Source organism: Esox lucius, chromosome 16 (assembly GCF_011004845.1).
Source record: "Esox lucius isolate fEsoLuc1 chromosome 16, fEsoLuc1.pri, whole genome shotgun sequence".
Taxonomy (NCBI): domain Eukaryota; kingdom Metazoa; phylum Chordata; class Actinopteri; order Esociformes; family Esocidae; genus Esox; species Esox lucius.
In genome coordinates, this window is record NC_047584.1 from 20,293,594 (window position 1) to 20,319,835 (window position 26,242).

At 40.6% G+C, this 26,242-nt stretch overlaps 2 protein-coding genes across 3 annotated transcripts; one reads left to right on the top strand and one right to left on the bottom strand.

Annotated features, from left to right (window-relative positions):
- wdr75 (WD repeat domain 75) lies at positions 1-16,763 on the top strand. The gene is made up of 20 exons (XM_010879793.4): positions 1-150; positions 528-657; positions 782-847; positions 941-1,040; positions 1,171-1,295; positions 1,616-1,686; positions 3,410-3,526; positions 3,643-3,731; positions 3,868-4,026; positions 4,619-4,794; positions 4,992-5,167; positions 5,714-5,865; positions 6,082-6,259; positions 10,600-10,694; positions 10,786-10,881; positions 12,221-12,390; positions 13,120-13,179; positions 13,287-13,433; positions 13,611-13,702; positions 14,961-16,763. Exons 1-20 carry the CDS (start codon positions 65-67, stop codon positions 15,184-15,186), a joined length of 2,511 nt encoding a protein of 836 aa, XP_010878095.1. The 5' UTR covers positions 1-64; the 3' UTR covers positions 15,187-16,763.
- On the bottom strand, positions 16,467-25,041 carry slc40a1 (solute carrier family 40 member 1). 2 transcript variants are annotated; one of them, XM_010879795.4, is made up of 8 exons: positions 24,737-25,041; positions 24,551-24,618; positions 23,948-24,107; positions 23,605-23,720; positions 22,071-22,197; positions 21,294-21,539; positions 20,524-21,171; positions 16,467-19,946 (listed from the first exon to the last, which is right to left on the bottom strand). In XM_010879795.4, the coding sequence occupies exons 1-8, from the start codon at positions 24,768-24,770 to the stop codon at positions 19,624-19,626; spliced, it is 1,722 nt and encodes a 573-aa protein (XP_010878097.1). In that variant the 5' UTR covers positions 24,771-25,041; the 3' UTR covers positions 16,467-19,623. The 2 variants fall into 2 exon arrangements, with proteins under 2 accessions (XP_010878097.1, XP_010878096.1); XM_010879794.5 differs by having other exon boundaries at positions 24,551-24,621.
- Between the last annotated feature and the right edge of the window lie 1,201 nt (positions 25,042-26,242).

Below are 26,242 nucleotides of genomic sequence, written 5' to 3' on the forward strand. Positions count from 1 at the left end.
TCCACAGAAGCATCGGCGGTGTTGTTGAGTCGGGGGGGTGGGGTCATAGTTGAAATGTGCAAAGATGGTGGAACACACCGGAATCCGCGTGGTTCATCGTGGTGGCAGCAAAATTAACTTCAGGGAACCTGTAATTACAAGTGATTCCAGGTAGCTATGTATGTGTGTGTGTGTGTGTGTTTGTATTTTAGCTACAGACATGAAGTCTGAACTGTATATCATCACAAGTGTGAAAACTAACGATACTACTGTTGGTGCTAGCTAACTTGCTAACCTAGATACCTAGCAACGTATGAACTATGCTTTGGCATGGCACAACTATCTAACTACAGTATACACTACAAATACTGTAAACGTGAGAAACCTCCAATTGTATTACCTGAAAGACCAAAATGATATGTCCAATTGCGATAATGTTAAATAGAACATAACCTTCTTTAGATGTTATTACCAGCTTGGTAGCTAATCACTAGCCTATATAGAATCAGACATCTGTGAGTTTATTTATCTCCGATCGTTTTCGGCAGGTTCCTGTTGTGTGGATCTGGGGAGTCGGTAAAAGTTTACAGTACCAGCACAGAGGAATGCGTCCACGATTTGCAAGGACACACAGACCTGGTGACGGGGGTTGTGCTAAACCCTTCCAATCACCTGCAGGTTTGTATATGTAACAGTAGACCTGTTTTTTAATCTATTTGACCGTTGTTTATAGTGTTTCATGTTTTTTTGGGTATCTCGTGTGTTTAGCGTTGACGTGTGACATTGTTGCACTCTCTTACAGGCATACTCTTGCTCGGCAGATGGCACTGTTCGATTGTGGGACTTCACAGATGGCATTCTCATCAAGGTACAGCTACAGCAGCCATCCTGGCCAATATCTGATGATATCACTCCTTCTGTGTGCTTCTTGTGTTTATAACTTGGTTATTATGGTATTCAGACCTTCATTATCAGGTACCACATCTTCTCCATACACGTGTCTGAGAAACATGTTGGAGTGCTTTTTGTCGTCGTCCCCATGGCAAACGAAAAAGGCTCGGGTAAGTACAAATCAATAGTTCTGTAGTCTGCACAGGCTCTTACAATGGGACCAAATGTCATAGATTTGCAAGTATAATGGTGCAGAATGTTGAGGGTGACCTCTGACCTGGGCATGGTGTGTGTCTTTAGAGCTGTTTCAGTTGGTGGCTGTTCATCTGCCCCGCAGTGGTGACCCGGAAGTGGAAGTGGGTGAACTCTCGGCAGTGCTCTGTGATGTCAGTCCCAACCCTGGGGCCGTGTCGTTTGGCACAGGGGTATGTAGTATGCGTTATATAGCGGGGACTCCAGTTGAAAACATGGCTCTAGCAATAAACAACTTGACCTAATATTACACATCATTTATTGGAGATATTTCAGTACGGAGCTAGACAATCAGCATGGTCATCGTTTCTTTTATTATTATTATTATTTTTTTATTAGTTTAAGCCCAATAGGCCTAAACTACCTGAACATCTCCAGTCCAAAATCTTGTTTTCATTGTGTAACCTTTTTTCTGTTCTCTACACTGTATAGTCTTTCCCACACTAGTTCAGGGGCCCGAATAAATCTTGTTTATTCATCCACTCTTTCTCAGGGGGAATACATTGCTGCTGCTAAAGGTCTACAGCTTGAAGTGTTCTTCTTCAAGAAGCAGAAGTCATACAGGTAATCAATATTCTCCTATGTCAAGAGTATTTAGTCTTCAAAGATGCAATGCTTGAATGACAACGTATTTTTTGCCTCTGGCATTTTGTGTTTGTGAAATACAAGTCCAAACCCGTCCGGGGTTAAAGTTCTCAGTGACTGTGTTGAATTACCGTCATTTGGATTATGAAGTCATCATTTTTTGGAATCCATGTTGAACCACAATAAAAATGCCTTGGGAGGTGGCGTAGTCAAACACTGTTCAATTACATTTATTCCCAAATGTGTTCTCATATTTCATGTTGTCCATACTAAACTATCTAATCAATCCCCAGCCTACTGGCTCATTCATCCATCCCCTCCTCTCCCCATGACTATTTACCCAGGTTGTTGCTCTAGGTGAGAATATCTTCCCGGTCAGCTTAAAAAATAGGGCTTACATGCTTGATTGTTGCTGACCGTTGGGTTTTCAGATGGTGTCTGTGGACTACTGCCTGAATGCAAAACCTATTATTTATAACTCATGAGTAAAACTCTCCAGTCCTTCAATTTTGTTGCATGATGTAGTTATTCAGGCGACACTATAGTATAGTTTACCATTTAAAAGCAGTTGACTTATTGTTGCATCTATGCCAGCGGATTATTCCGCTCAAGGCTCATTCAAGTGACAGCCTAAGGGAACAATGTTTTGACAATCTGGCAATATTCAATCATTCTGAATGCAATTACTGGGAAAAACTTTTAAATTCTTATTTTAATCTTTGGAAATGGATGAAATAAATAGAGGGAGATGCCATCTTTCCACTGCTAACCTGTTTTTTTCTGTGCTCACCTCTTGTATTTAAAATAAATAAATAATTATATATAATGCATTCTTGCAACTTGAGTTTTAAGAATTGTTAAGGCTCGATGGGCTTGTTTGCGAAAATTTTATTTGAATGGTTAAAAATACATTATTGCTACTGTTGTTTTTGTAATCCAATCAATATATGTAAATAAGTTAGACAAATATTGGAGTATTTCCTCACTAATACCAATAAAGATGTCTTGTCCAGTTGGGTAAATGCTTGTTTGGCTGAGCTGGGGTATTTCTAGCCACTATATCACATTCGTTGGGCAACTAGTGATAACGTTTATTGCTAGTAACAACTATGGTAGTATATTGACCAAGCATTCTTGTTTATTGATAGTTTATTTATCCAGAGGTCACATTAAGATTTTATTACATTGACGCTGGCCAAGAAATCTGCATTCATAAATACAGCATAAAAGTAGAGAAGTCATAAATTGTAGTCAGTTCAAATGCTTATGAGATTTTAAAAAGCAGGTTTGAAAGCGTTTCGTTTGTATTTCGTCTTATTTCTCCTTAATGCTATATATGCAATGTACATATAGATAGGGATTTATGGATTGGTCGATATGATAAAATAGTACATAAAAGGTGTGTAGTTTTGGATTCATTTCTGGTACTGGAAGAAGTGTTTTCAGTCTCAGCATCCTTTCAGTTTTCAGCCCGATCACAGTGTTGCTACTTTAACACCACAGACAATGTCAGCAGCTTGTTATCCGCCTTTTAACTTGTCTGTGATGAGTGGGTGTTTGTGCACTCATTGTTTTGTTCGATGGGTATCATCAAGTTTCATTGCGCTGGGTTATTTTGTGTGGGATTTAACATTTCCCAACTAGCATTGGTCATCACATAATTCTAGTACTCATTACTGTTGTCTGTTTTTATTCACGGCAGGTTTTCCCTAAAGTCAGGGATGAACAAAGGGATTAATAATTCCTTCACCTGCATCTCGTGCCACCCTAAAGAGGACTGTATTGCCACAGGCCACGCTGATGGCAAGATCCGTCTGTGGTGAGTGGCGCTGGAAGAATGTAGAGACGATGCCAAAACAAGGCCTCAAAAAAGACAATATCAAGGAGAACTATCAGATTAGCAAAACTCACTTAATGTCCTTCTTGTCTTCATAGGAGAAACTTCAACCAGAAGAAGGAGTACACATACTCCACGCTGCACTGGCACCACAATGCTGTCAACACGCTGCGTTTCACCCCCGAAGGTAGTGAGCACTCCGTGGCCCCATAACTGGTCATTGATGCTGCACTTACAAATCCTCTTTGGTCACTGTATGCAAACAGTTTTCTTGGTTCGGGGCGTAATGTTTCTGAACTGTAATGCTACCGTTTCTGTCATAGGCACCAACCTGCTGAGTGGAGGCATCGAGTCAGTGCTGGTCCAGTGGCGCTACACACAGGAGAACCAAAAGGACTTCCTGCCTCGCCTGGGTGCCGCCATCACACACATCGCTGTGTCACCGGATGGTTCCTTGTTCTGTACTTCCCATGCTGACAACAGTAAGGACCATTACACACCGATTCAGAAACTTCATAGTTCTTCTTAGCATAGCTTTCTTTCGCCCATCGAAGTAATCGCTTATCTGACAGGACTGGAATGTACCGGAAGTCATTTCTGTCACATGATATGTCAGGGATTGTTGCTCATGGGCAGGATACTCTACTTTTACGAATAGTAAAAGTAGAGTATAGTCTCTACGATAGTCTCCCACTATAGTTGCAAAGCCAAAACGACAGGCCACTCAGGCTAATTTCAGTAGTGAGAAAATACTATTGTATTTCTAACATTTGTTACCCATTTTGCAAGCACTATCAAGACTCAGCATTTATACATGTCATATTTCATATTGTGCAAATGCTTGTGTCTTTCTCTGTTTTACTCAGATTATATTTGGCACACATGCACAGGGACATTAGTCATAGACATCTGGGACACCCCTGGCACGATTGTCACTGAACTCAGCTGAATCTAATAACTGGTGCAGACATCACACTATGCATTTTATTGGGTCAAAACATCTGAAAGTGATTTTTGATGTTGTCCCAGAGAAGGGGTTGACCTGTTCCTTTTTTTTTTTTCCTATCCATCAAGAAATTACTATTATCCTAAGCTCTGTCAAAGTGTCGGCCATCATCCAGGGGCTGGTCAAAGACGATTGTGTGCGGACAGATCTGATGATTGACCCACGCAGTAAAGCCTTGGTGCTCAATGGGAAACCAGGGCACCTACAGTTCTACTCTCTCCACCGTGACAAACAACTATATAATGTAAGCTTGTCTTAAATTTCATAATTTATAATTAAATTTATTGTTATCACATGTATTCAGGCAATTTATCATTAAGATTATTTGTTTCAGTTCTAGATATTAAAGTCATTCTATTCCATGAGTCTTGAGACCTTTGGTATTTCTTTGAAATCTTACTGATTAATCACACTAATTCTATTGATCTGACTTTCTCTCAGTTGGACATAGTGCAGCAAGAGTACATTCATGAGCAGGGCGTTGACCAGTTCCAGGTGGTCAAAGCGGCTTTCGACACTCACGGTGACTGGCTGGCTACGGTGGAGGAGAGGAGACAAAAAAGCTCTGAGCTGGAGATCAATTTGAAGCTTTGGTCTTACGATGAGCAAACCCAAAGGTACAAAGGAACAAAATGGGATTGACTGTCTGTGCTTCGTTTGTGCCTTTCAAATTTTTGTTTGTGCAGCTTTACTTTTTTATTTTTTTTCATTCTGAGGCCACTCAGCCCCCCAACATGCTCCACATTCACTCTAAATAGGCTAAATCGTTTGTGCTCCATTTGTGCTGGTTTTTGTCGATAAAGGTTTTTTGTTTGTGCTGTGACAGTTTTTGGTATATTACCTACATTTCTACTGGATAGCGCATTGGATTTATTCTCTTTCCACTATAGCTCTGTCATTATTTAGTCTGTGTATATGAAAGATTGCCTTACCAGACCGCTACAAAAATGTTAATGCCACAAACTGAGCGCAAACGATTAAGCCTATTTTGCCAAAGATTTGTTTTGGGTGGGGGTCCAACTTCACACAGCTTAGCCAGTGTCGTAATATTCATTTTGTAATGTCAAAGTGAAGTGCATTAGTTGAGGCTGTTCACGTTTGCCCGTAGCCCTGCTTCATTTGGGACGTGCTTCAACTGCTCTCCATCCTGTTTCCCTCTTTAGTTTTGTACTTAACACCACCGTCACGGCCCCCCATGAGGACCAGATTACAGCAATGTGTTTCAGCCCATCGCCGGAGACCACCCTGCTGGTGACCACCAGCCTCGATGGCCACTTCAAAGCCTGGCTGCTGGCAGACCACTCTGACACAGAGGGTAAGCAGTCCTGAGGTGGTTTGTTTCAACAACGTTTGGGTTTTATTTGTATTGCTTAGCCTTGCGGCCAGGATTGGCAACAAGTAGTTGCCAACTGGCAAAAAAAATCGGCAATGTTATTGCTCTAGCCCAACAGCGATTGAAATGTTGATGAGTTAAATTGGAATAGAGCTGTAACTCACTCCTTTCCTTTCTCTTTGCCACTGCCAACGACAGAGAGTGCATCCTGGTCATGTGACTTTGTGGGCGGGTATCACCTCTTGAAGCCTGGCTGCTGCTGCTTCTCGGCCGATGGCTCCCTTTTGGCCTTTGGTTTCCAGGAAGTGGTGACAGTGTGGAGCCCCACGTCCTGGGAGCTGCTCACCACACTTTCTCAGCCCCCAGGGGCTGTCAGGTCAGAACACTTCACTGTCTATTCAAAGCAGGCTTCAACGTATGGGACTGCAGTTTATTTCATTTTTCAGAGCAACAGAATTTTCAGAATATTTTTGAAGCGGACTGCTTAATTTCAAAGGTCTAAATTGCTTAAAGCTTTCTGACTTAATGCTGGCCTGTCTGTCAAAGTACCCATTTTTGCCTCAGGAAGAACGAGGACTAAAGGTTATGCATGCCTCTCTGTTGCCACAATGCTTTGAAGTTGGTGGGAATACAGAAAATCTTCAATTCAAAATGCTAGCTATTGTCGAAAGCTTTATCTTTCGCTGTCTTTTGTGTATCCTGAACTTTAGCGCTAAAGAAATGTGTACTGACGTAAACCTGTTTAAAAAAGGAAATCTGTAGATATCTGAATTCCATTTTGTCATGTCAACCATCTATTTTAATCTAATAATTTATTTAAATAGATGGTTCAACATTTTCTTCATAAACTTTCATGTAGTGTTAGCCTCATTACCCAGTGAGCATTGTGTAATAACTAAGTAGAAATCCTAACCAGTTTTAGACCTCTGGTTCAGATTTTTGCTACATGTGCAGTAGTATCACTATATATGAGACGGGCAGGTGGAAACATTTTCCTATGAACTGCTTAGACCATAAACGCTAAGTTCACATGCATGTTCAAGGGCACTTTTGCTGAAGGGGAGTAGTTTGAGAAAACAAGTGATTGTTAACTTCCATGGGAAGTTGATAAACCCTTAAGGGAGCCACCAGAGTCTTGCCAAGTCATCTCCCCTCCCTAGGTCATCAAGTTCAAACCCAGTAGAACTACTTAGTATTGGCTCCAAGTAGTATTTGGTGTCAAGTCAGCCAGAGCTGCTGCCTACAAAACTCCTGATGAATGCTGACTGTTGCAGTGTGGTGGAATCTCTCCTTTTTACTCCGGACATTTGGTATGCCCTGGTTTTACTGCTTTAAATCTCAGCCTCAGTGTTAGTCTTCCGATGAAAGGGCTGGTACAGAAATGGCTGTGGAAAGCTACACACGGGTGGGCCTCTGTCTGCACTGTTATACTGTTTATCCAGATGCCCACAGCCCCTTGAGTCACTGCTTTGTGACAACGGTTAATGCAGTGGTTCCCAAAGAGTTTGAGGCAGTTCTTCTTTCCGTCGTGTGTGAGAACGTACCGCCCCACCTGCCCCCCCATCATGTGGGAATCCCACGTGCATCATGCTTTCCCTACAGCACTCTACTTAACATAATTGGCTTATTAAAAACAGAAATACTTGGTTCTCCTTCCTTATAAATAAAGGAGAAATAAACAAGTTTACTTGTGGGTAAAGTCACAAGGATAAAAAAAGGGTGGTTATGGCCAGTCATTAGGTTGCATGATCATCATTTGGTGGCTTTCCCTGACAATTTTGGCCAGCCATGCTGTTTTCTAAACATGATAAGGAGGATTAGTTGCTGCTGCTAGTTTGTCTGGGGGAGAAAATCATGCTTGCTTGAGCATACTGTCTAATGGTCCGAGAAACATCCATCTCCAGTTGTATAGTGTTGGAAACAAAACTACATTTCAAAGGTAAACAACAGTCTCAATCAAATGGCCCATTCTCCTCCAACAACGCTGCTTTTAGTGACCTCACTCTGTATCAGAAATATCAACACGATTCACAGTCCAATTGATTCAGATGATTGTTCACCTGTTATCTGATACCTGAACGGTGAGATTTTGTTTGTCTTTAATACATGCTGAGTCTCTTGGAATCTGACCCCCTTTGCAGTGACTTCAGTAAGTATTCAGACCCCTTCACTTTCTCCTTGTTTGGTTTTGTTATGGACGTTTATTCATATTTTATTGTTTTGCCACCAATCTGGAAGCAATGGTTTGCCCTATAATGGTAACAAGAAAACAGCTTTTTAGAAATGTATGCCAATTTATTGAAAAGGAAACCTCTTGAAATATCTTATATGCAAGTATTTCGTTGTTTTGTCACGATACTACCCTTAGTTCAGATGAATCCTGTAGGCTTTGATCATTCTCTAGAACTTGATTGGAGTCCATTTGTAGCATATTCAATTGATTGGACGTGATTTAGAAAGGCACACACCTGTTCACATTACGTCCCACTCTTCACAGTGCGTGTCAGAGAAAAAACAAGCCTTGAAGTCCAAAGGACTCTCTGTAGACGTCTGAGAGATTGAGAATTGTATGGATGCCAAGTTGTGAAAGCTAAAACGTGTAGCTGTTGTTTCTGACGGATTTCTCTCAGCTCAGAGCTTGTACCCCGGTGTTAGTAATGTCAACAGGTTTCAGGCAGGGGTTACTTGTTAAAATGACAATGGCTCGAATTGCCCTTCTGTCGTTCAAATATGGGTTACAGTAGTATTGTAAATAATTCCAACTCAGTCAATATCAGCATGTGAGGTAGTGAAATCCTTTAAGCTGCACTAAATGTTTGGCGTTAACATCTCGCTCCGTCCAACTTGGTTAAGATCATGTTTCTAGCTTAAAGCTATGTGAATCAGATTACTTTGGCAACACAATGACCTGCAAGTAGAGAGATGTGGGAAGAAAGAACTGCTTCGTCATGATGTTTGGAAGAAGACACTGTGTGGTGACATTTTTGTGTAGTGTTAATTGCCCCTGGGTGGTGAAATATTTCTTAAAACTTTATTACATACAATGTTGGTATGCTGTTACGTAATTGTGGTGTTATTACATTATTCAATATGACAAGTGTTACTCACCGGTTAAATATTTCCACTCATACCTGTTTGCCTTAATTTCTGTTGATTGTACTAAAGTCCCCAGGCTCTGCTGGAGAGCATACATGATGCAGCCACCACGATCCTTGAACATACAGCTCCTGAAAAAATGTAGACCACTGCAAAGTTGAAAAGGAAGGTTTTGAGTGAGGAACAGAAGGGTTCAAATTTTGAGACCACTGCAAATTGAACACTTCTCTTCCTCACTCAACTTTCCTTTTCAACTTTTTTGGAGAGGAAAGAAAAAGGTGCAGTGGTCTCTCTTTCCGTAGCTGTAGTTTCACTCAGTTTTAGATTTTTGCCTAAAAGACTGTCTTGTTGTATATTCTTGTAGTATTACTACTACATCCTTGTGATTATGTGGAGTGGCACATTGGGAGTCCTGTATGTTAGGTACTTTGAAACATTTAAGTGTGGAAGATGGTAAAATGCTAACTTGGCATGGTGGAATTAAAGTACAGGAAGTGAGCCCATAAAGCTTAAGTCTTAAGTGCCATATACAAAGGGAGCCAATCACAATTTAGTGTGTACTGTCAGTTTACACTGCTGCATTTTCATACTTTAAACTATATAGTTTTCATAATATTGCTTTATTTGCACAAGGTTTTCTTTATGCCAAAGAAGCACCACAGAATAGATTTTCAGGTTGTGATCTGTTTTCTGGACTAACTCAGATCAGTGATTCCCAACAAAATTTGCAGTGTGAAGAAATTTGAAGAAAAACGATCTTCAGTTGTCACCAGGAAATTCAGCTTAAATGTTGAAATCTATAAGCAAATATGACCTTAAACAAAATAAGATGGTGACCGTTTAATGCGTGCAGCTGCCTCATGGGTTTCCGGTCTGGTCCGCTAGTCTTTCGGCAGTATAGTTGTCCTTGATCTTTCCCTATTCAATAATAAAACCAGAATGAAAGAAAATGCATGAATGACTTTAAACAATAAGACTTCTTATTGGTTCTTAATCTTATCAAGGTATGGGAGTGTTATTTTAATAAATCTCTTTTTAGGCATAGTTGGATAGTTGTCATTCTGCAAATTTGTAAATAATCCATTTCCAGACATCCATTCTGGCAGAAATTGGCACACAGGTGTATCAAGTAACCTACCACTGTATGAGTGTTAGTTACTTGGGTGTCCGTGCGCTTATGGGTTCGTACACAGTTCTGTTCTTTATTTGAAGTTCTTAAGAATCTTAAGTTATTTTGTCACTTGTCAATTAATAACCACTGGTTAATGTATGCACTGTTAAATAGTAAAGATGTTGACCGTTGTAATGCATTAACCAGCAAGTTATTAGATTCACTGACTTTATTGATTTAAATCAGTTATTACATGTAGAATAGTTGTTACATTCTGGTGTTATAACATCATTCATTCAGTCTTCTACTCATTTTCTGTGGTACATTTGGTCTGAACTGAAGTAATTTCTGATGACTGTATTAGGAGTTCTCTGGTGGAAAAGCTCCTTGTTGCTAATCATGTGAAGTAAGTTTGGGGAGTCAGGAGGTATGATCAGAGGGTCTTTGATAATATGGTAAGAGACAGGTGACAGGGTTTTGAAAGTTAACTGACTCTCTTGATCCAACAGGGACCTTTGTTTTGGACGGTTAAGCTGTTCCAAGTACCTGCTGGGGACCAGCACCAAGAACCAGCTCTGCTGCTGGAACCTCCTCACCTGCTCATGTAAGTGTGTGTGTGTGTGTGTGTTTGCGTTCAAAGCTCAGCTGAAACCAAAAACCTCTGTATTTCATCTACCATTTGTTTCTCTTTTCAGTGGAATGGAATACCCCCATGGATGTAAGCCTTCTCCAGGCTGACCCGTTTTCTGAGAACATGGCTGCCTTCTGCAGTCAGTCTGGCAGCACTGACTGTGAGTGCTCTCTTCCTGGTTCTAGCTCCCAGCTCCAACATGGTTCTGTTTATGGGGTTTTGCCTTAGCGCACACCACAAGTAGTCTGAATGTTTAGCCTGTTGCCCATGTTACGTTCTTGGTCTTATTTATTCCTTTGTTTTCATTTGTTTCTTTTCTGCAATGTGATTCAGTGTCTTTGAAAAGCACTACTTAAGTCATATGTAATAATTTAATTAACATGGCAGGCTCCTCTAGTTCTTCCTTGTGCTACCTTACCATTCCCTAGACCCATCCAGCTAAGTTATTTTCCTTTATTTAATTAAGCAAATTATTAAGAACCCAAACATCCACCTTAACCATGTTTGCCGGCCAGGCAGGGTAGGTAATGAACAGTATGTTAGCTTCTGGGGCTGACTATCTGCCAAACAACAATGTTTTATTTTAACATTGTAATTAACATTACTTTTAATGTTTTTATTGGGAAGCTATGGTCACATCTGATATCACTGAATCGAACAAGATGTGATTTTATGAAGGCTAAAGTGTGACTAAGACCTAACTCTACTGCACTCCATAGGTGCTTGCCCATTCCCTACTGTCCTTTGCTTGAGCAATGAAAATCCATTTCGTGCAACATTGCTTGCTTCGTAGGGTTTGTTTCTATTGACAAAATAAACGAAAACTGAAATTCCGTCGTTATGCACAACATGTAATTCATTTTGCGGCCTAGGTTAAAGCTCTTGCATTATCAAAAACAACCAAAACACTTGCGATTTGGGATTTTGAAAAATTTAATATCGTTCATAGTTATACTTTTATCCATATTCCATCATATGGAGTGTAGTCTTTTTGTCATCCTGATAACTCAATCAATTGGAATACTTGATTACCAAAATAGTCCTATATAGTGACAGTCCTATATGTCGTACTCCCATGCAGTACTATATACGGGAACACAATGTCCATCCAGAGATTGAATACTAACAGGAATTATTTATATTAACCCCATGTGTCTTATTTAAACAACTCATAGGTTTTTGAGTACAACATAATGTAACAAGTGCTGGAACATTAAATATTGCTGTTGTTGACTAGGATTAGCGGTTACCTTTCCTTTAATGGCTTGGGGTGAGCTGGCAACTCAAATCCATAGCATGTAGCATAGTGAATGTTGGATGAAAGCAGACTTGCAGCTCTTTCATTCGGGTGATATCTGTCGACTTAAAGTAAAACTGTCAATTTCAACAAAATCAAATACATTTCATTTACTGTGGTTTTCGAGCCAGATGTAGAGATCACTGTCAACCAAATGTAGGTTACAGCAGGTTAACTCATCACTGCCATCTTCTCCCTCTAGTGTTTGTGTTTAAGCCCAGCGAGCCAAGGCCCCTCTTCTCCAAGAAGGCTTTGTGCACGGGCAAGGTTGAGCGTGCCATCTTCGCCCCTCGCGACCAGATGCTGGAGAGCAGCGAAGAATACAGCCAGTGGCTGAACAGATCCCAGCTATACTTCCTCACCCAGCACATGGTGAGTATATAACAACCAGATGGCTTTAAGTCTTGTCCTCACCACCTTTTACTCCGCTAGACGATAGGACCAGGTACCACAGTGTTCTACTGTTGTATGGGCTAAGGTTTCCCAGACGTCTAAACAACATTGGAAGTACAGAACCATTAGTCTGGTGAGATGAAGTAAACTTTGGTTTTACTTATCCCAGTGCAGGCCTGTAACAGTACATGTATTTGTAACCATGAAAATAATTTGCTATGCTTGTGCAAGTCTGATAATTGTTGGAGCTTTTCCAACTTATTTTGTGCCCCGAATTCGAGGAGGATCAGGTAGTTCTACCTTAGCGAGTGGGTGTATTGATAAACCGACATTATAGAATCTCGTATCTTCTGTACTTTGAGAAAGAGGGTTCCAGCACCTTCTAAACTGCTCAAGCCACGTTACAAATGACTCCCATTTCAGCAAAAACAGGTAGTACCCAGGCTGTTTGTGCTATATTTACACATTAAACTGTACTTCACTCTAATCAGGCACATCTATATTCTTCCTGGATCTGTTTTGTGTTCCTGGATATCTTTTGCCGAATAAACTTAAAACGTATCTTCGGTAACTGACCATACACTTTTGCTCTGTACCAAAACTTGACCCTCAAACTGCAGTAGTATAGTACCTTGGGTTAGGTGTACTGTTGCACCCCTAATCCAGTGGAAGATGACAGATTTCTGCCTGACACACTCTTCACTACAGGATTTGATGACATTTAGCACCAAGACAGAAGAGGACAGACTGTTGGCCTCCAGTAAACAGGTATATTCCCACTTCTGGAACATTTATCCCAAAATGATTTTGTGTAGTCCTGTGCTTCTAGCCCTTTGTCTGTTTTATAACTGTCTTTTTGGGGGGGTTATTTTCAGCTTATGGTGGATGACAGCGTTGCCATCACGCCGTTCTACCTGTTGCTAGGGAGACACAAACAGCAGCAGCAGGAGAAGCAGGAACTGCTGACCAATCCCCTGGCAGAACGGACTCCACTACCACAAGGCTCCATCGCCATCAAGGAGGTGTGTTTGTTGCGTCTGTCTTGAGATACAAGTTCATCTGCAAATATTCCTACATGCCATTAGAAAGTGAATTAGTAAATATCTACTTTATTTCTATGGTTCATTGCTTTGAAGTTTAAAAGGCAGGAACCAAAACGCATCAAGAACACATAATTCACTCCTATGTCTGTTTATCAGCTCTTGGACACCCCGGCCCACGTTCTGCCCTCGGCCTCGTTCCTCTGTTCCATGTTTGTCCGTTCCCTGCTCGTTTCCAGCTCCTCTGCTAGGTGAGTTAATTCAGGTTACTTTTATTCTCTAGAGAGAACGGTTTGTGGCATTGTAGTTCAACAAAAAAAGAAAAATCAACCGAATGATATACCAACTTGACTGAGAACCACAATGGTTAGATCTACATGAACCTGAAAAGAAGGGAGAGGTCAAAGTTGGAAGACAATGTCTGTACACCGTAGCATAATAGTTTTCAACACCGGTTGCTATGAACCAAATTGTGATTCAAAGCCAATTGTTAGTTGATTCTTTAAGTTCGCTTTGTAGGACTAGGATAAATGTGCACCCTTTAGGTCCCAAGAACCAGGATTGAAAAGCACTGCTTTTGTAGATGGTAGCTGTCAGTCATGCTCTGACAGTCGCTTTGTCGGTGACCGTAAGAAAGTGAGGCAGCTACTACAGTCAAACAATTGGCCGCTGGATTGAGAGCTGACTAAAAGGCTAACTATATGCCAACATGTTCTGTATTTTTTTTTTTTATGTATTTTTTAGAAATACCCCTGTCTTGTAGTTTCCTATTGGGCAGTAAATTCTCAGTGGTTCTCAGCTGTCTGTGTGAATTCTCTGGCCGGGTGTGCCGCAAAACTTCCTCTAACCTATAAAATTTATGAAACAAAAGTTGAACACTTGTTATCTTGGGAATGCGCATAACATTTTGACTTTGGAGCACCAGTGCTGCCCAGAAAATACATTTAATGGGATATTTCATTAGTTGTTTCAAGTCTAGTGCAAATCCTGTGCGCTCAATGTGATTGAAGTAAAGTCATTAGTGTAATTTCACCCTGTCTGTGGAAACCATTGGCACAGGCCAGCCTGATTGGGCTTAGCCAGGGTTATTAATTTGTTAGTATGGCTGTGGGCTTAGCAATACACTAGTCTCTGCCATAAAACCAAACAGAGCCCGTCTTTGTCTCTGTGGTTGCATGTTTGTTATGCAGAAAATGGACCGTCAGAGAAAACACAATTTAACCATCATGAGTAAACACTTAAAATATTTCTGATAAACATTTGATGTCTTACAAAAATCATGCACAAAATGGAAGATCAGATCACATGGAAGTCATTGCCACTAAATTAATGGGAACATTTAAATAGGAACATTTAATTTTCAAAAAGATTTGGAATCTCTGTGATAGACAATATGGTGGGGACGTGGGGGAAATCTTCATTTTATGCTGACTGTTTCAGAATATTTGCTTAGTCGAATTTGGAAACAAGCATTTCATGCGCAGTTTGTTTTGTTTTAAATTTCGGAAGAGTGGAAAAAGAACCTGCAGAAGAGGAAATGAAAAGTGAGAGCGAGGAAGTGGACTCTGACGGGGAAGCAGACCTCTTTCAACCAAAGCAGGAACTGTGGGGGTCGGCGGCGCAGGACCCAGTGGAGGAGTCAGGGGCCCCTGTTCTCACCAAGGCCCAGGAGAGGGAACTAAGGAGAGTGAAAAAATTAGACCTCAGCTGGCTCAGCAGCCTTCTAGACTGTTGATTAGACCATGATTAAGCCCAAACACACACACACACACACTGCCCATTCACGCAATTCAACCAATTTCATGTAATAAAATGGATTTCTGTTTTCAAACATGCCTTATGTTTATCATTTTGTGTCGTCAAGAGGAGTCTAGAGAGAATCGAGGCAGTAGGTGAGGAAATGTAGAAAACCCCCATGGTCATGTTTGCTGTTTCCTTATGTTCCAAAAGAAACGGTGTGCCTGTTTTGTCGCAGCTGTTTCTTAATGCCCGCTGAGTCATCCTTGGCCTATCTGGCCAAAGTCCACCATGACGGTGTCGGCGTCTGTACCTTCACCTCAGGTATGGTGGGTTCATCAGGAACCTGCTGGAAAGTCTCGAGAGAAGGATGGGTCTAACTGGGTCATTTAAAGTTGGTTTCCATATTTCCATTCAAGATTAGTTACTATGTGCTTTGTTTTGCCTGTAAGTGACTCAGTGCCATCTGTTTGTAGTAGCCAGATAATGACACACTGAAATTAGAAAATAGAACCTAACCAGTTGATCTGAGCCGCTGCTTTGGATGCTCATATACAGCATTGGGTTTATTCCAGCACACTGTTTCTACTTGTTCTCATCGGTCAAGGAGAGAGAATGGCCGAAAGTACATACTGAAAATGTTTAAATGTATGATTATTCTAAATAGTTATATAACAGGTATCATCATTTTCAGGGCATATCAAGAACATTTTGCTGTATTTAATGTTCTATGATGTTTAAGAGCAGCACTACGGTCTGTAAGGAAACCGGATTTGGCTTATCTTCTGTGTCTGTTTTATCAGTCTTAGTTCATTTAGGTAGACATTGGACCTCTGACTAAATGCTCTTTCCCCTTTTAACCTAACGTTAAGGATAAGGTTTTGTAACTTGTCAAAAGAGCATCAAGGTCTCCTGGCGAGCTTGTGAATTTGAGGAACAGGCTGTCCTGACAAGAAGCCAAGACCTACTGGTCACTCCAGTTTGTTCTGACCAGTTTATCACTCCCTTCGTGTGAAACCAGGTCACGCTTTGTTGTTTGCCAGCAGGACCAGATCATACAGCATGGCTTAAAGTCAGTCCTTCTAACACTGGCAGTTGGAAAGGAGCTTCTGGGGCAAATTAGCGAATAAACCCTCTCTGTGGAATGTGACCCTGCTCAGTGAAAACCTGGCCAGAGCAGGAGAACAGGAGTCTAGCAACTCAGTGGCTCTCAGAAATGCTACTGTCTTGTACTGTACAATGACTTGGTTAATGTGTTAACATAAACCACTAACAGGACAATGTAAATCAGTTTCATTTATTTCAGAACTCATGCATTACAAGCTGTATAATATGTTTATATACATATAAAAACAAAGAATGGATCAAAGTTTGTTCTGTATTTTACAATGATGGGGTGTTGTGGACTGTACATTATGGTCCACTGGCATGTTGTACTCATGACTTCCTTGATTTATGAATATCAGCCTTGCTTTGTGGACATGAACAGAACATTTTTAAGCAAATCATTAAGATAACTCAAAACAAGTGTTAACACTAGTATATAAAAACATTTAAAGTTGTAAAAAAAAAAAAGGCATCCAACATTTAAAGACAGCAACAAAGACAGTGTCATATACACAAGTTAATTTACACCCAGTATAGTGTACCATTGTATGTATGTGTATATATGTGTGTATGTGTATATATGTGTGTATATGTATATATAAACAAACTGATGGTTATTGTTAGTTATATGAAAAATATACTGTATACAATTTCGGCCTAGAATATTGGCACCCTTGCAACAGAAAGTGTTTCCCGTTCTGAAATAAGTTGGGGTAAAGGTGAACTCCAGTCACATGACCACATTTAAATAAGCTCCTCCAAAAACAATGTTCTTAAAGTACTTTTTCCTGTGACTTAACCCTGTCTTCGACATCACAACCAATCACAATCAAAACGAGGTTCTGGTTTGCAGCAGGTTGTTGAGGGAGAGGGATTTAATCTGTTTCAATGGGCTAGCATTCTTTGTTTTATTTTGTTAACCACTGGTTATCTTGCAGGATGGAAAGGAGATATTTAGATTGACAAGCATGTGACTGGCGTGAATCTTTTAAGTTTACAATTAGAAAATGAGAACATTGCAGTTGACATTATTTTTGACAGCCAGGCCGGGAGCCTATTCTAGGTTGCACAGCCTTTGGTCATGTTAACTGCAAATTATGAATCTTTTCTACTGGCAATTTGGCCCAGACTTAAGCTCTTTGAGTGACACTTCAACTGCTGTCCAATAAAGCAATTTCAATCTACTATTTTACAAGAAATGTGATCTTAAAGTGCAAGGGTGCAATACATTTCATAAGAACTGTATGTCCTTGTGTCCTAAGAATGAAGTATTCCTGAATAAATGTTCCGACCAAATGCTCTGTTCTGTTTTAAAGAAAATTGCTAACTCTACATTTTGGGGGTATAACCCATGCCAAACATCAACACTGAGCTCAGTTTCTGGCATTTCTGTACAGAACACCAGCTGCAGTTCCATAAACCCTCAGACCTGACTGACATCAAACCTGCCTACAGCAGCCTTTAATATACTGCCCAGTGTTAAAGAAAGCCCTTACTGTTCTCTGCAAGTACTGTGGCTATTTTACACTCCCAATTCTTTCTTTTTTTTGTTACCTGAGTAGGATAGGTCTGCCACATTTTGTGGAGTGGTAAAAAGCTCTTATGAACATGTGGGCATTTTCAAAGGATGTTCAGAAAGAGCGGAGCCTGCAAACCTTTACAGTGGTGTTAGAGAGCTCCAAGACCTACAAACCTACAGTTTCACTTGGCTGTCACCCTTTCATGTGTAATGGCCATCAGTGCCCTGCTAAGACAACCTAAAGATGATTCTTCAACTTTTGGTAGGCCTACACTAACAAACTGCTGCTGGAGAAAATCTGAGGTAAATTTGGAGGGATTTTGAAAAGCTGCACAAGGGAAAATGGGTGGACTGGTTTTCCGCTTTCACACCCGTTGTCTTCCTGGGATTAGGATTGTGCTGTGTGCACATTTGTGGTAGAGGTAAGCTTAATGATGGCCTGAATGGAAAAAGATGGGCTGAAAGACAGAAGCTTAGGCTTGTGCAAAATGCTGAAGGTTGACTGAAAGTGCCTGAAGATCTTTTTGTTATTACGGACAAAGTACAATCACATAAAGTGCCTGTGTAACTATAACGATAAAAAATCACTTTGAAGACAGAAACTAATTATGCCAAATAATTACAGTATAATAACAATGTAAACTACAGGTAAAGAGCTGTGAAGTTGCAAGTGGGTTAGAAATCTTATAAGTGAACACAAAGATGCCTACAATAGCATTAATCAGCCTATACAAGTTCCATTGTCACTGAACATAAAAACAAAAATATTTGGAATGCTCAGACAAAACTACAGGTTTTCCCTCAATTCCTTTAACCTGTAGAAGAACCTCCACTTTGGTCTTTGAGTGTTAATGTGAATGCATAGTTTTCCAGCTGTTTGCACATTAGCACCATGGCTGAGATAGACAATACTGATGATATATTGAGAATATATAGATAGATAAAGTATCTGTACTCCTTAAATAACTTGCATAACCCTTTTAACATGTTTCAAAGAGACTTTGCCCCAGGCTTATTAAGCAATATAAGCAGTTTTTTCCACTGGTGAGAAGTAATCTGAAGCATTGTTAATTACTTAAGCTTACTTCTGATTGGCTGTAGCACCGATAAATTACTGAGAAACAAATAGCACCTGCCTAGGTAGAGCTGTTATAAGATGCAAACAGCAGCCACAGAACAATATGCACCTGTAACCCTAGTAATGCATAGCAACAGTAGTTGCAGGTCTCCTCCCTTGTTTAGCTTTTTAGCAAGACTGAAATATTGGATGGATGGAAGCAGAGAAGTCATGTTTATTTGCGACACATCTCTAACGCATTTGAGCTAGGTTACTTCTATGAGAGGGGCTTCTTCCCCATGTCTGCAGCCATACTGTTCTCCCTGTGCTAACAGCTAATGATATTTACAGCAGCGAACAGAGATACATGCTAGGGTTGGTTGCAAGATAAGATTGATTAGCTATGTGACAGCTACAAGCAAGCAAGTTTAGGTGGCTGAAGGAGAGGGCATTAGAGTGGATTGCAGGCTGCAGGAGTCATTTGCTGGGACATGGTCTCTTTGGGGGAGAAGTTTTTTTTACAATCAAATCTAAAGGTTTTATCTAAATGAAATGTTATAGAAGGCAACAGACAGAATGGAACCTCTTTCAAGGAAAACTGTGTGACTCACGCAAAGAGAATGAGGAAATAATTGCTAATTTCCAAAGCAAGTGTTATCACCCAAAAGGTTTCTGGACCCCTCTATAACATGCCATTTAGATTTTAATGAAATTGGATTTGGTTGTAAAAAGCAAACCTCTCCTTGAATGGGTTACACAATGGTGGGAAGTGAGGAGGGAGCAGCTGGGAGGTCCTGGGCCTTCTGCTCTGGTGAGCAGCAGAGGAAAAGGCGCCGTCCAAGGCTCTTGAAGGCAAACCTGAAGTACATGATATGGCCCATGGCCACGAAGGAGACGGAGAGGATGACGAGTAGGCCAAAAGCCTCCGGGTTGGGCGCCAGAATCACCATGATGAAGTGCAGAAGGTCCAGGAGGTAGTTCATGGAGTTCTGGACACCGTTGATCACCCCCCTCTCCGACTCAATTACATTCTCTTGGATGAGCTGGGTCACAGTTAAGTCAAAGGCCCAAAGACCTGCAGAGGGGAAGATGGCACAGCTGTCATTAGGAATGGCATTTTAATGGCCACTCACTGATATTGGAACAATCAATAATAATGATGACTGTAATTGTAAAACCCATATAGGCATCACAGGTTTTTCTCCGTTTGAATATTATCCCTGGAGCTAGACGCTTCCTGAAGCAATTCACTTCTGTGAATTTTCAACTTGATTTTAGATGATTCCTCAGCCTGAAAGAAGCATATTGGCTGGGAGAACATGTGATCCATGATCATTCATATTTTAAACAAGTTTCAGCAAACCTCAGCCACCACTAGCAAGGTAACCATGGTGTTTTAGAATGTATAATTGTTTTTAGTGGCCCAATCGGTGTAATTTGGAGATTGTTTCTTGCTTGTTCAAACACTATGGGAATCTCCTACGTTTATTAGCAAGCTGTGCTAAATTTAGCTGTAACAGTATTTAAAGGAAACTGGATTCCATTGTTTGGCTTGGATTCCATCAAGTACAAAAAAGTTTTGAAAATCTTCTAACACGTGACAGGAACACAAATAAAACACCTAAGCCAATGCAGACTTCTAAATTACTCACCAAGTCTAGCAGCAATGACCCCAGAAAACAGCAGGCTGACTGACAGGTAGGACTGTAGTGGTGGCATTTCCTCAGCAGGAGGCACCGTTGAAATGTTTACCAGCAGACCCTGAGCATCAATGTTCAGCAAACTAGCCGGGTGGTCGGCTTCCGGGAGGGAGCTATCCCCAATAAGGTGGCTGTAAATGTCCTGGAAGGGTGAGACACTGAGGTCGAAGGGGCTGCCTGGGGCGAAAACGGATGCCACACAAAGTAAGAGGCAGGACAGCTGTACCACGCCCGAGATGAAGCCAGTGCGGATCAGGCCACATTTCTTGCGAACCCAGGTGAAGGCCACGGTGCCGCAGATACCCGATACGGCAGAGGCACCCATCAACAGGCTGAGCACAGAGCCATTGAGTCCCTGGGTATAGGCATAGCCTGTTGTGATGCAGTCAAAGCCCAGCACTGTCATGTAGAGGAAGGCCAGTGCCATGCCAGCAAAGAAGATGGACTGGTTGTAGTAAGCAACCCAGCCATTGCGGATGGTGCGCAGGGGTTCCATCATCTGATAACAGCAGCCAGTTTTCTTGGCCAATTCAGCCTTAACAACAGCAGTCTCGTTCATGAGCTGGGAGCCCTCAACTGGACCCTGTCCATTCTCCAGCTCTGCAGACCACAGAAGAAAGGTGTCAGTGTTTAGATTTTCTGTAAGGGGGCAGGCTATGCTAACTAACTAATCTCAACCACAAATGTTGCTAAAGTTTCAGAACTGGAGAGCTAGATAATACCTTTTGGGGAGTTAAGTTGTTTCAGTTCCTGGTCCTCGTCTTTCTTGACTGTCTTCACTGCCAGTGCTGGAGTTTTCTGATAGACTTTCCACAACAGACCATACTCCAGGCACATGGAGCACAGGTTCCAGCCTGCTATGAAGCCACATCCAATAAAGTTGGAGCCAAATGCCATGATCTGTCCCACCAGCATGGGGGCCAGGATGTTGGTCAGCTGGTCGATAATTCGCACAGTGGCATTCATGTCTATTGAAGACAAAAAGCATTACTTTATTATCATGTTCATTTTATTTATTTACAAATTTCCCTTAAGTGTATTTGGTGACAAGTTGATAAAGGTGCCAAACATAACTTCCATTCATTCCTGATCATTTCCTTATCTAGGCTTTAAGTGACTATAAAATGATAGAATGTTGCACATTCTTTTTATGGGTTTTTCACTAATTCATAAGACTGGAATTTTATAGGTTTCCTGTACAGTGCAATGTACTTTAGGTTAATTGACCACAGTTGTGCAGATAAGCATGTGGAGAATAGCTCTAGGCATTTGTCTTTATTGATTGTGAAAAAATTCCTTTCAGATTAGCTGTCTGGAAGTGTTGCATTTTTACTATGTAAAATCTGCTTTATAGCCTTGGTAATCGAAGGTGAAATGGGGCAGTTAAAAAAATAGAGTGATTTAGCTTTCTCCGGTTCAAAGTTTAAGGCACTGTAAGGAGATAAATTCTTGGTCACATGAACCCTAGTGATCAGCGCTGGGTTTCCATAGCAACTGACCTGCCAGCTTGCTGCTGTCCTGTCCAGCCACAACCACTACCCAGTCTCTCTGGATGGTGATGGACATAGCAGTACTGGCCAAGTTAGCAATGTTGGCTATGGAGATCACCAAGATGTAGCAGCAAGTCTGAAAACCAAGAAAAATATACATTCATGTTAAAAAACTATTTTAAATTGTGTTAAATTTCAGTTACATTTTTGTACCACCTTTTTCTTCTCAAATGTCTACAGCCGTGTCTCATCACAAAAGCTACAGACTATGGAGACTTGAAGTCTTCTACATAGGCATCTGCAGCAAGAAATGTACACACTTGCACACAGTTTGTCTAAACAGGAAGTCAAGTTGCTAAACGTGATAGCTTTTTTGAAAGCGCCCGCCTCAGGGGGTCACTATAGCACAATGAGACCAGGAATTCACTTCTGACAACACCCCCATGGGGCTTCACAAACAGTTTGCAGCTATTGGCACCGTCAAGGCTCAAACCTAGACTGTGGTTTAAGCCTACGAGCAGTGCGCCTTACCCCATTCTGCCACCTGATAGACAGTTTATTTTCAATACGTATCCTTTTTTGGTTTTTAGAACTTTTCCAGCGTGATTTTTTTTGGCTCAAACCACACTCAAAACCAGCAACAATTCAGAGAAATTCCATACACGTTAGCTAATACTTTATTAACCATAAGCCAGAGTAAACCCTAAACAAACAGGCATGCAGTTTTTTGGGGGCTTTGTTGTGTACATCACAGTTGCAGCTGTTTTAGTTATGGGAATAGACTTGCTCCACTGGCCAGGCAACATTTCTCTCCCTCACATGACGCCAAAGAACCCGCTGACTACACGTTTTTGAACAAGACACTCAATCTCCTGTTTCACCCCACCTCCAGAAACACACAAATACCAGAGAGGTCATTGCAACCCCCCCAGCCACCCAGAAAGAAGAAGAAAAATTGTAGCACATGCTATTGCAACATTCTTCCTCTATATATCAGTAAAAAAAAAAAATTGAAATACTTGCTGTAAAAAGTCAAATACATCTGCTCCTTTGAAATCAATCAAAACATTCAACCAATATCTAAACAAGTTACCAAGCATATCCTTGTGTAGTCTTAATATTCAAATAGTAATTAACTGCTCAGACTTGTGTAGGTCTTTTGATCACCATAGAAAATGAAGACGACTGTAAGATTCGCTGCTCTCCAGAAGCTGAGTTGGTAAAGGTTGTTGAAATTACTTATTAGACCAAGGTCAGAATCCAAAACAAAATACTTATCAACTGCTTTTGCAGCAAATAACCATTCAGCTCCCGTATACTGTTTAAATAAACATGACAGTATTGACAAATGTAGACATTTCAACTGCTGGTTTAGGAAAACTGCTTGAATTGCACAATGATTGATTGAATTGATAGTTTAACAATTCTTTAAAAATGACATAGTTGTAAAAAGTAAACTTCCCCTTTAATTGGTTTTGCTGAGGTGGGAACCAAGGAGAGAGCCTGGGCCCCCAATGCAAACTGACCAGCAAGTCAAACTTACCAGAACCCAACCATTGTATAACTCATCAAGCTGTTCTTTGAACTGGAAAACCACCATCAAGAGGATTCCACACACTATGACAGCACAGTTCTGGACAACCAACGAAGTCTGGGCCACTATAAAGTTAAAGGACAAACATTAGAGTTGGTCACAAACACGTGATGTATGTGTTAACTAATTAAGCGGAGATTTACGCTAGCTTTTGATGGGCATCAATAGAGAATTAAGGCACTACAATTTAGATAAATTGTTTTAACACTGGGTATTACTTAACTTTATTCAGTGTATACTGTTATTTTCAGAAACACTCGCTGTACAGCTGACCTACTTATGGCATGCATACCTTTGAGTCTGGGGTTTTTGTCCACCCAGTCGCCGATAATGGCCCCGAGCAGAAGCACTGACCCAGCCACCACCAGTCCGTACACGGCCGTGAGCAGGAGGCTGTTGCCATACAACCCCACCAGAAATACGGCTACTGCGAAGTTCCACATACGATCACCCTACAAATATATGAATGTTAACTCGTTGTGTCAACCAGCTCTGAAAAATTCACAGCACCCTAAAGCATACGACGCCTGCAGATACCTAATCCTTTTGTCTAGGCTGCAGTTCCCTTATACCGTTATTGATTATGGTCACATCTGTTAGGCCAAGAAAACGTATCGTAAATACATGTATTTGTTGATAAGTAACATGCCAAAAAATATTTAATGTCGGATAGATGTGAAATAAGTGATGGGAGATTCCAATCGGACAGGTTTTGTGAAGACAGCTAAATGCGCGCAAATTCGTCGGGCGATGGAATAGCTCCGGTGCGTGTGTTCCTATTCTGCAACATACATTAAACTTGTCAGACGACCAGTCCCTATGAAAAATATGCCTAATAGCCACATTTTAACTTAGTATATGGGTTTTGACATGTTCAAGCTATGTTTTCACTTACCCATGTTGAAAGTGCATGTCCCAGGTAAATAAGGAACTTGGGCGATGTGAATAAGTCTTGAAAAGATTCTGCTAGAAGAAAAACATAAATCGTTGTTATTGATATGATATCAGAACACCTGTATGGTGAATTGTTCGTACTTGATTAAAGATTACACTGGAATTAGTCCTCTCAAAAATGACCTACCGCAACAACGTTTCTTAGATTCGGCGCTATCCATAGCAATTATTTAGTCGAAAGAACTGTCAATATTTATTTTCCTTTGTAAACGATATCGGCTCGGTGATCCTCTGCGTTGAATTTTCGGTAAACTCACGCCTTAACTCTCTTTTTCTCCTTTCCAAACTTAGCTATCACTGTAGCTGAAGTTAGAAAGATATTTCTTAGCCGAAATGCCTTGTGAGTTCAAATGCAAAACAACGAAACCTTCTGGACGGCTCCAGCAGCCTTCTTCGGACCTTTCAGTCTCCCAACTGTGTTTATGTCGCTACAGTTCTTGGTCCAATATACTATGAGCAGCCACAAGGCTACGTCACAGTCACGTGACTCGAGCCTAACAGTCTATTCAAAACAAAGCCCTTGCGGCCAATATCGTTGCAAAAGAATTTGACATAATCCATGGTTTTGGTGGTTGTTATTACAATGCTATTTATGCTATAATAACTGTTTATATCAAATGGGAGATTTAATTTTATACAAAAGTATATGTAGCGTAGTTGGATATATTTCCATGCTGTACGTTTTTTATTTCTTTCATTTCATAAAATATTTTTTAAGAATTCCTTCTAAATTCACTTGCATGGATAGCGAGATACATCGACAGTGATTTCTTCTTTTTTCACAGTGAATCAGAATATTCTTTATTTGGCCAACATTTTTTAAGGCTATGTTAAGCGGTTTGACTCATTTAAAATGAATGCTGCTGCAGTAAATCATTTTTTTTTTTGAATCTGAACAAAATATATTGACTTAATACGTTTTTACACTTTCGAGGTACAGAGGCGTGGAGAGTTGCCCTCTTCGAGATTTTCTGTATTTTACAATATGTTTGGCCCTGAATATCATCAGATATTAAACCATAATCCAATAGCCCATTAACAAAAGATGCAGTGTGGAGTTTTTGTATATTTTCTGCCTGTAGAAAATGGTGCTCATTGGCCAAAACCGTACAGTTTTGTGTCATACAATTGCATAATATTGTAATTTCTTATGATATATGAATGCATAGAACACAAGAAACATACGCGGTGTGCTTAAAGATGCTTTAATCACACCATGATTTTTGTGAATGAAAGATATTTTTTTTAAAACCTAATTTATTTTGCGAATAATTTGTAATAACAAAATCTATCATACCACGAAATTGCGAGTTTTAAAGAGAGCAGTTGTAATGACATGGGGCATACTGCAAATGCATGCCATGGTACACCTTTATCGGGAACACCATTTAGTTCGACAGCGACACTTTAAGAACCAGCGGCCAAAAATCCCAGAATTAATCTTCAAAATACCTCAGTGAACAAGTACATCAAGGAATCTGAGTGAATAAAAACACTTTCCTGTATTTGAAAAAACATTTATGCAACCGAATGCCCATGGGTTCTATAAATGATGCAATTAAATTAAGATGCAAATTAAAAAAAATATTTGCATCTGGTTATTCCGCTTTCAGATGCAATGAATGCAACCAAA

Bases quoted from the DNA above. Each gene is read 5' to 3' on its own strand.
- wdr75 (XM_010879793.4), top strand. From the start codon at position 65: ATGGTGGAACACACCGGAATCCGCGTGGTTCATCGTGGTGGCAGCAAA. The intron at 5,168-5,713 runs GTACAAAGGAAC...TTCCCTCTTTAG, and splicing joins TACGATGAGCAAACCCAAAG to TTTTGTACTTAACACCACCG. The intron at 10,882-12,220 runs GTGAGTGCTCTC...TTCTCCCTCTAG, and splicing joins TCAGTCTGGCAGCACTGACT to TGTTTGTGTTTAAGCCCAGC.
- slc40a1 (XM_010879794.5), bottom strand. From the start codon at position 24,770: ATGGATAGCGCCGAATCTAAGAAACGTTGTTGCG. The intron at 22,198-23,604 runs GTAAGTTTGACT...CTTGGTTTTCAG, and splicing joins TATACAATGGTTGGGTTCTG to ACTTGCTGCTACATCTTGGT. The intron at 21,172-21,293 runs GTATTATCTAGC...TGTGGTCTGCAG, and splicing joins ACAACTTAACTCCCCAAAAG to AGCTGGAGAATGGACAGGGT.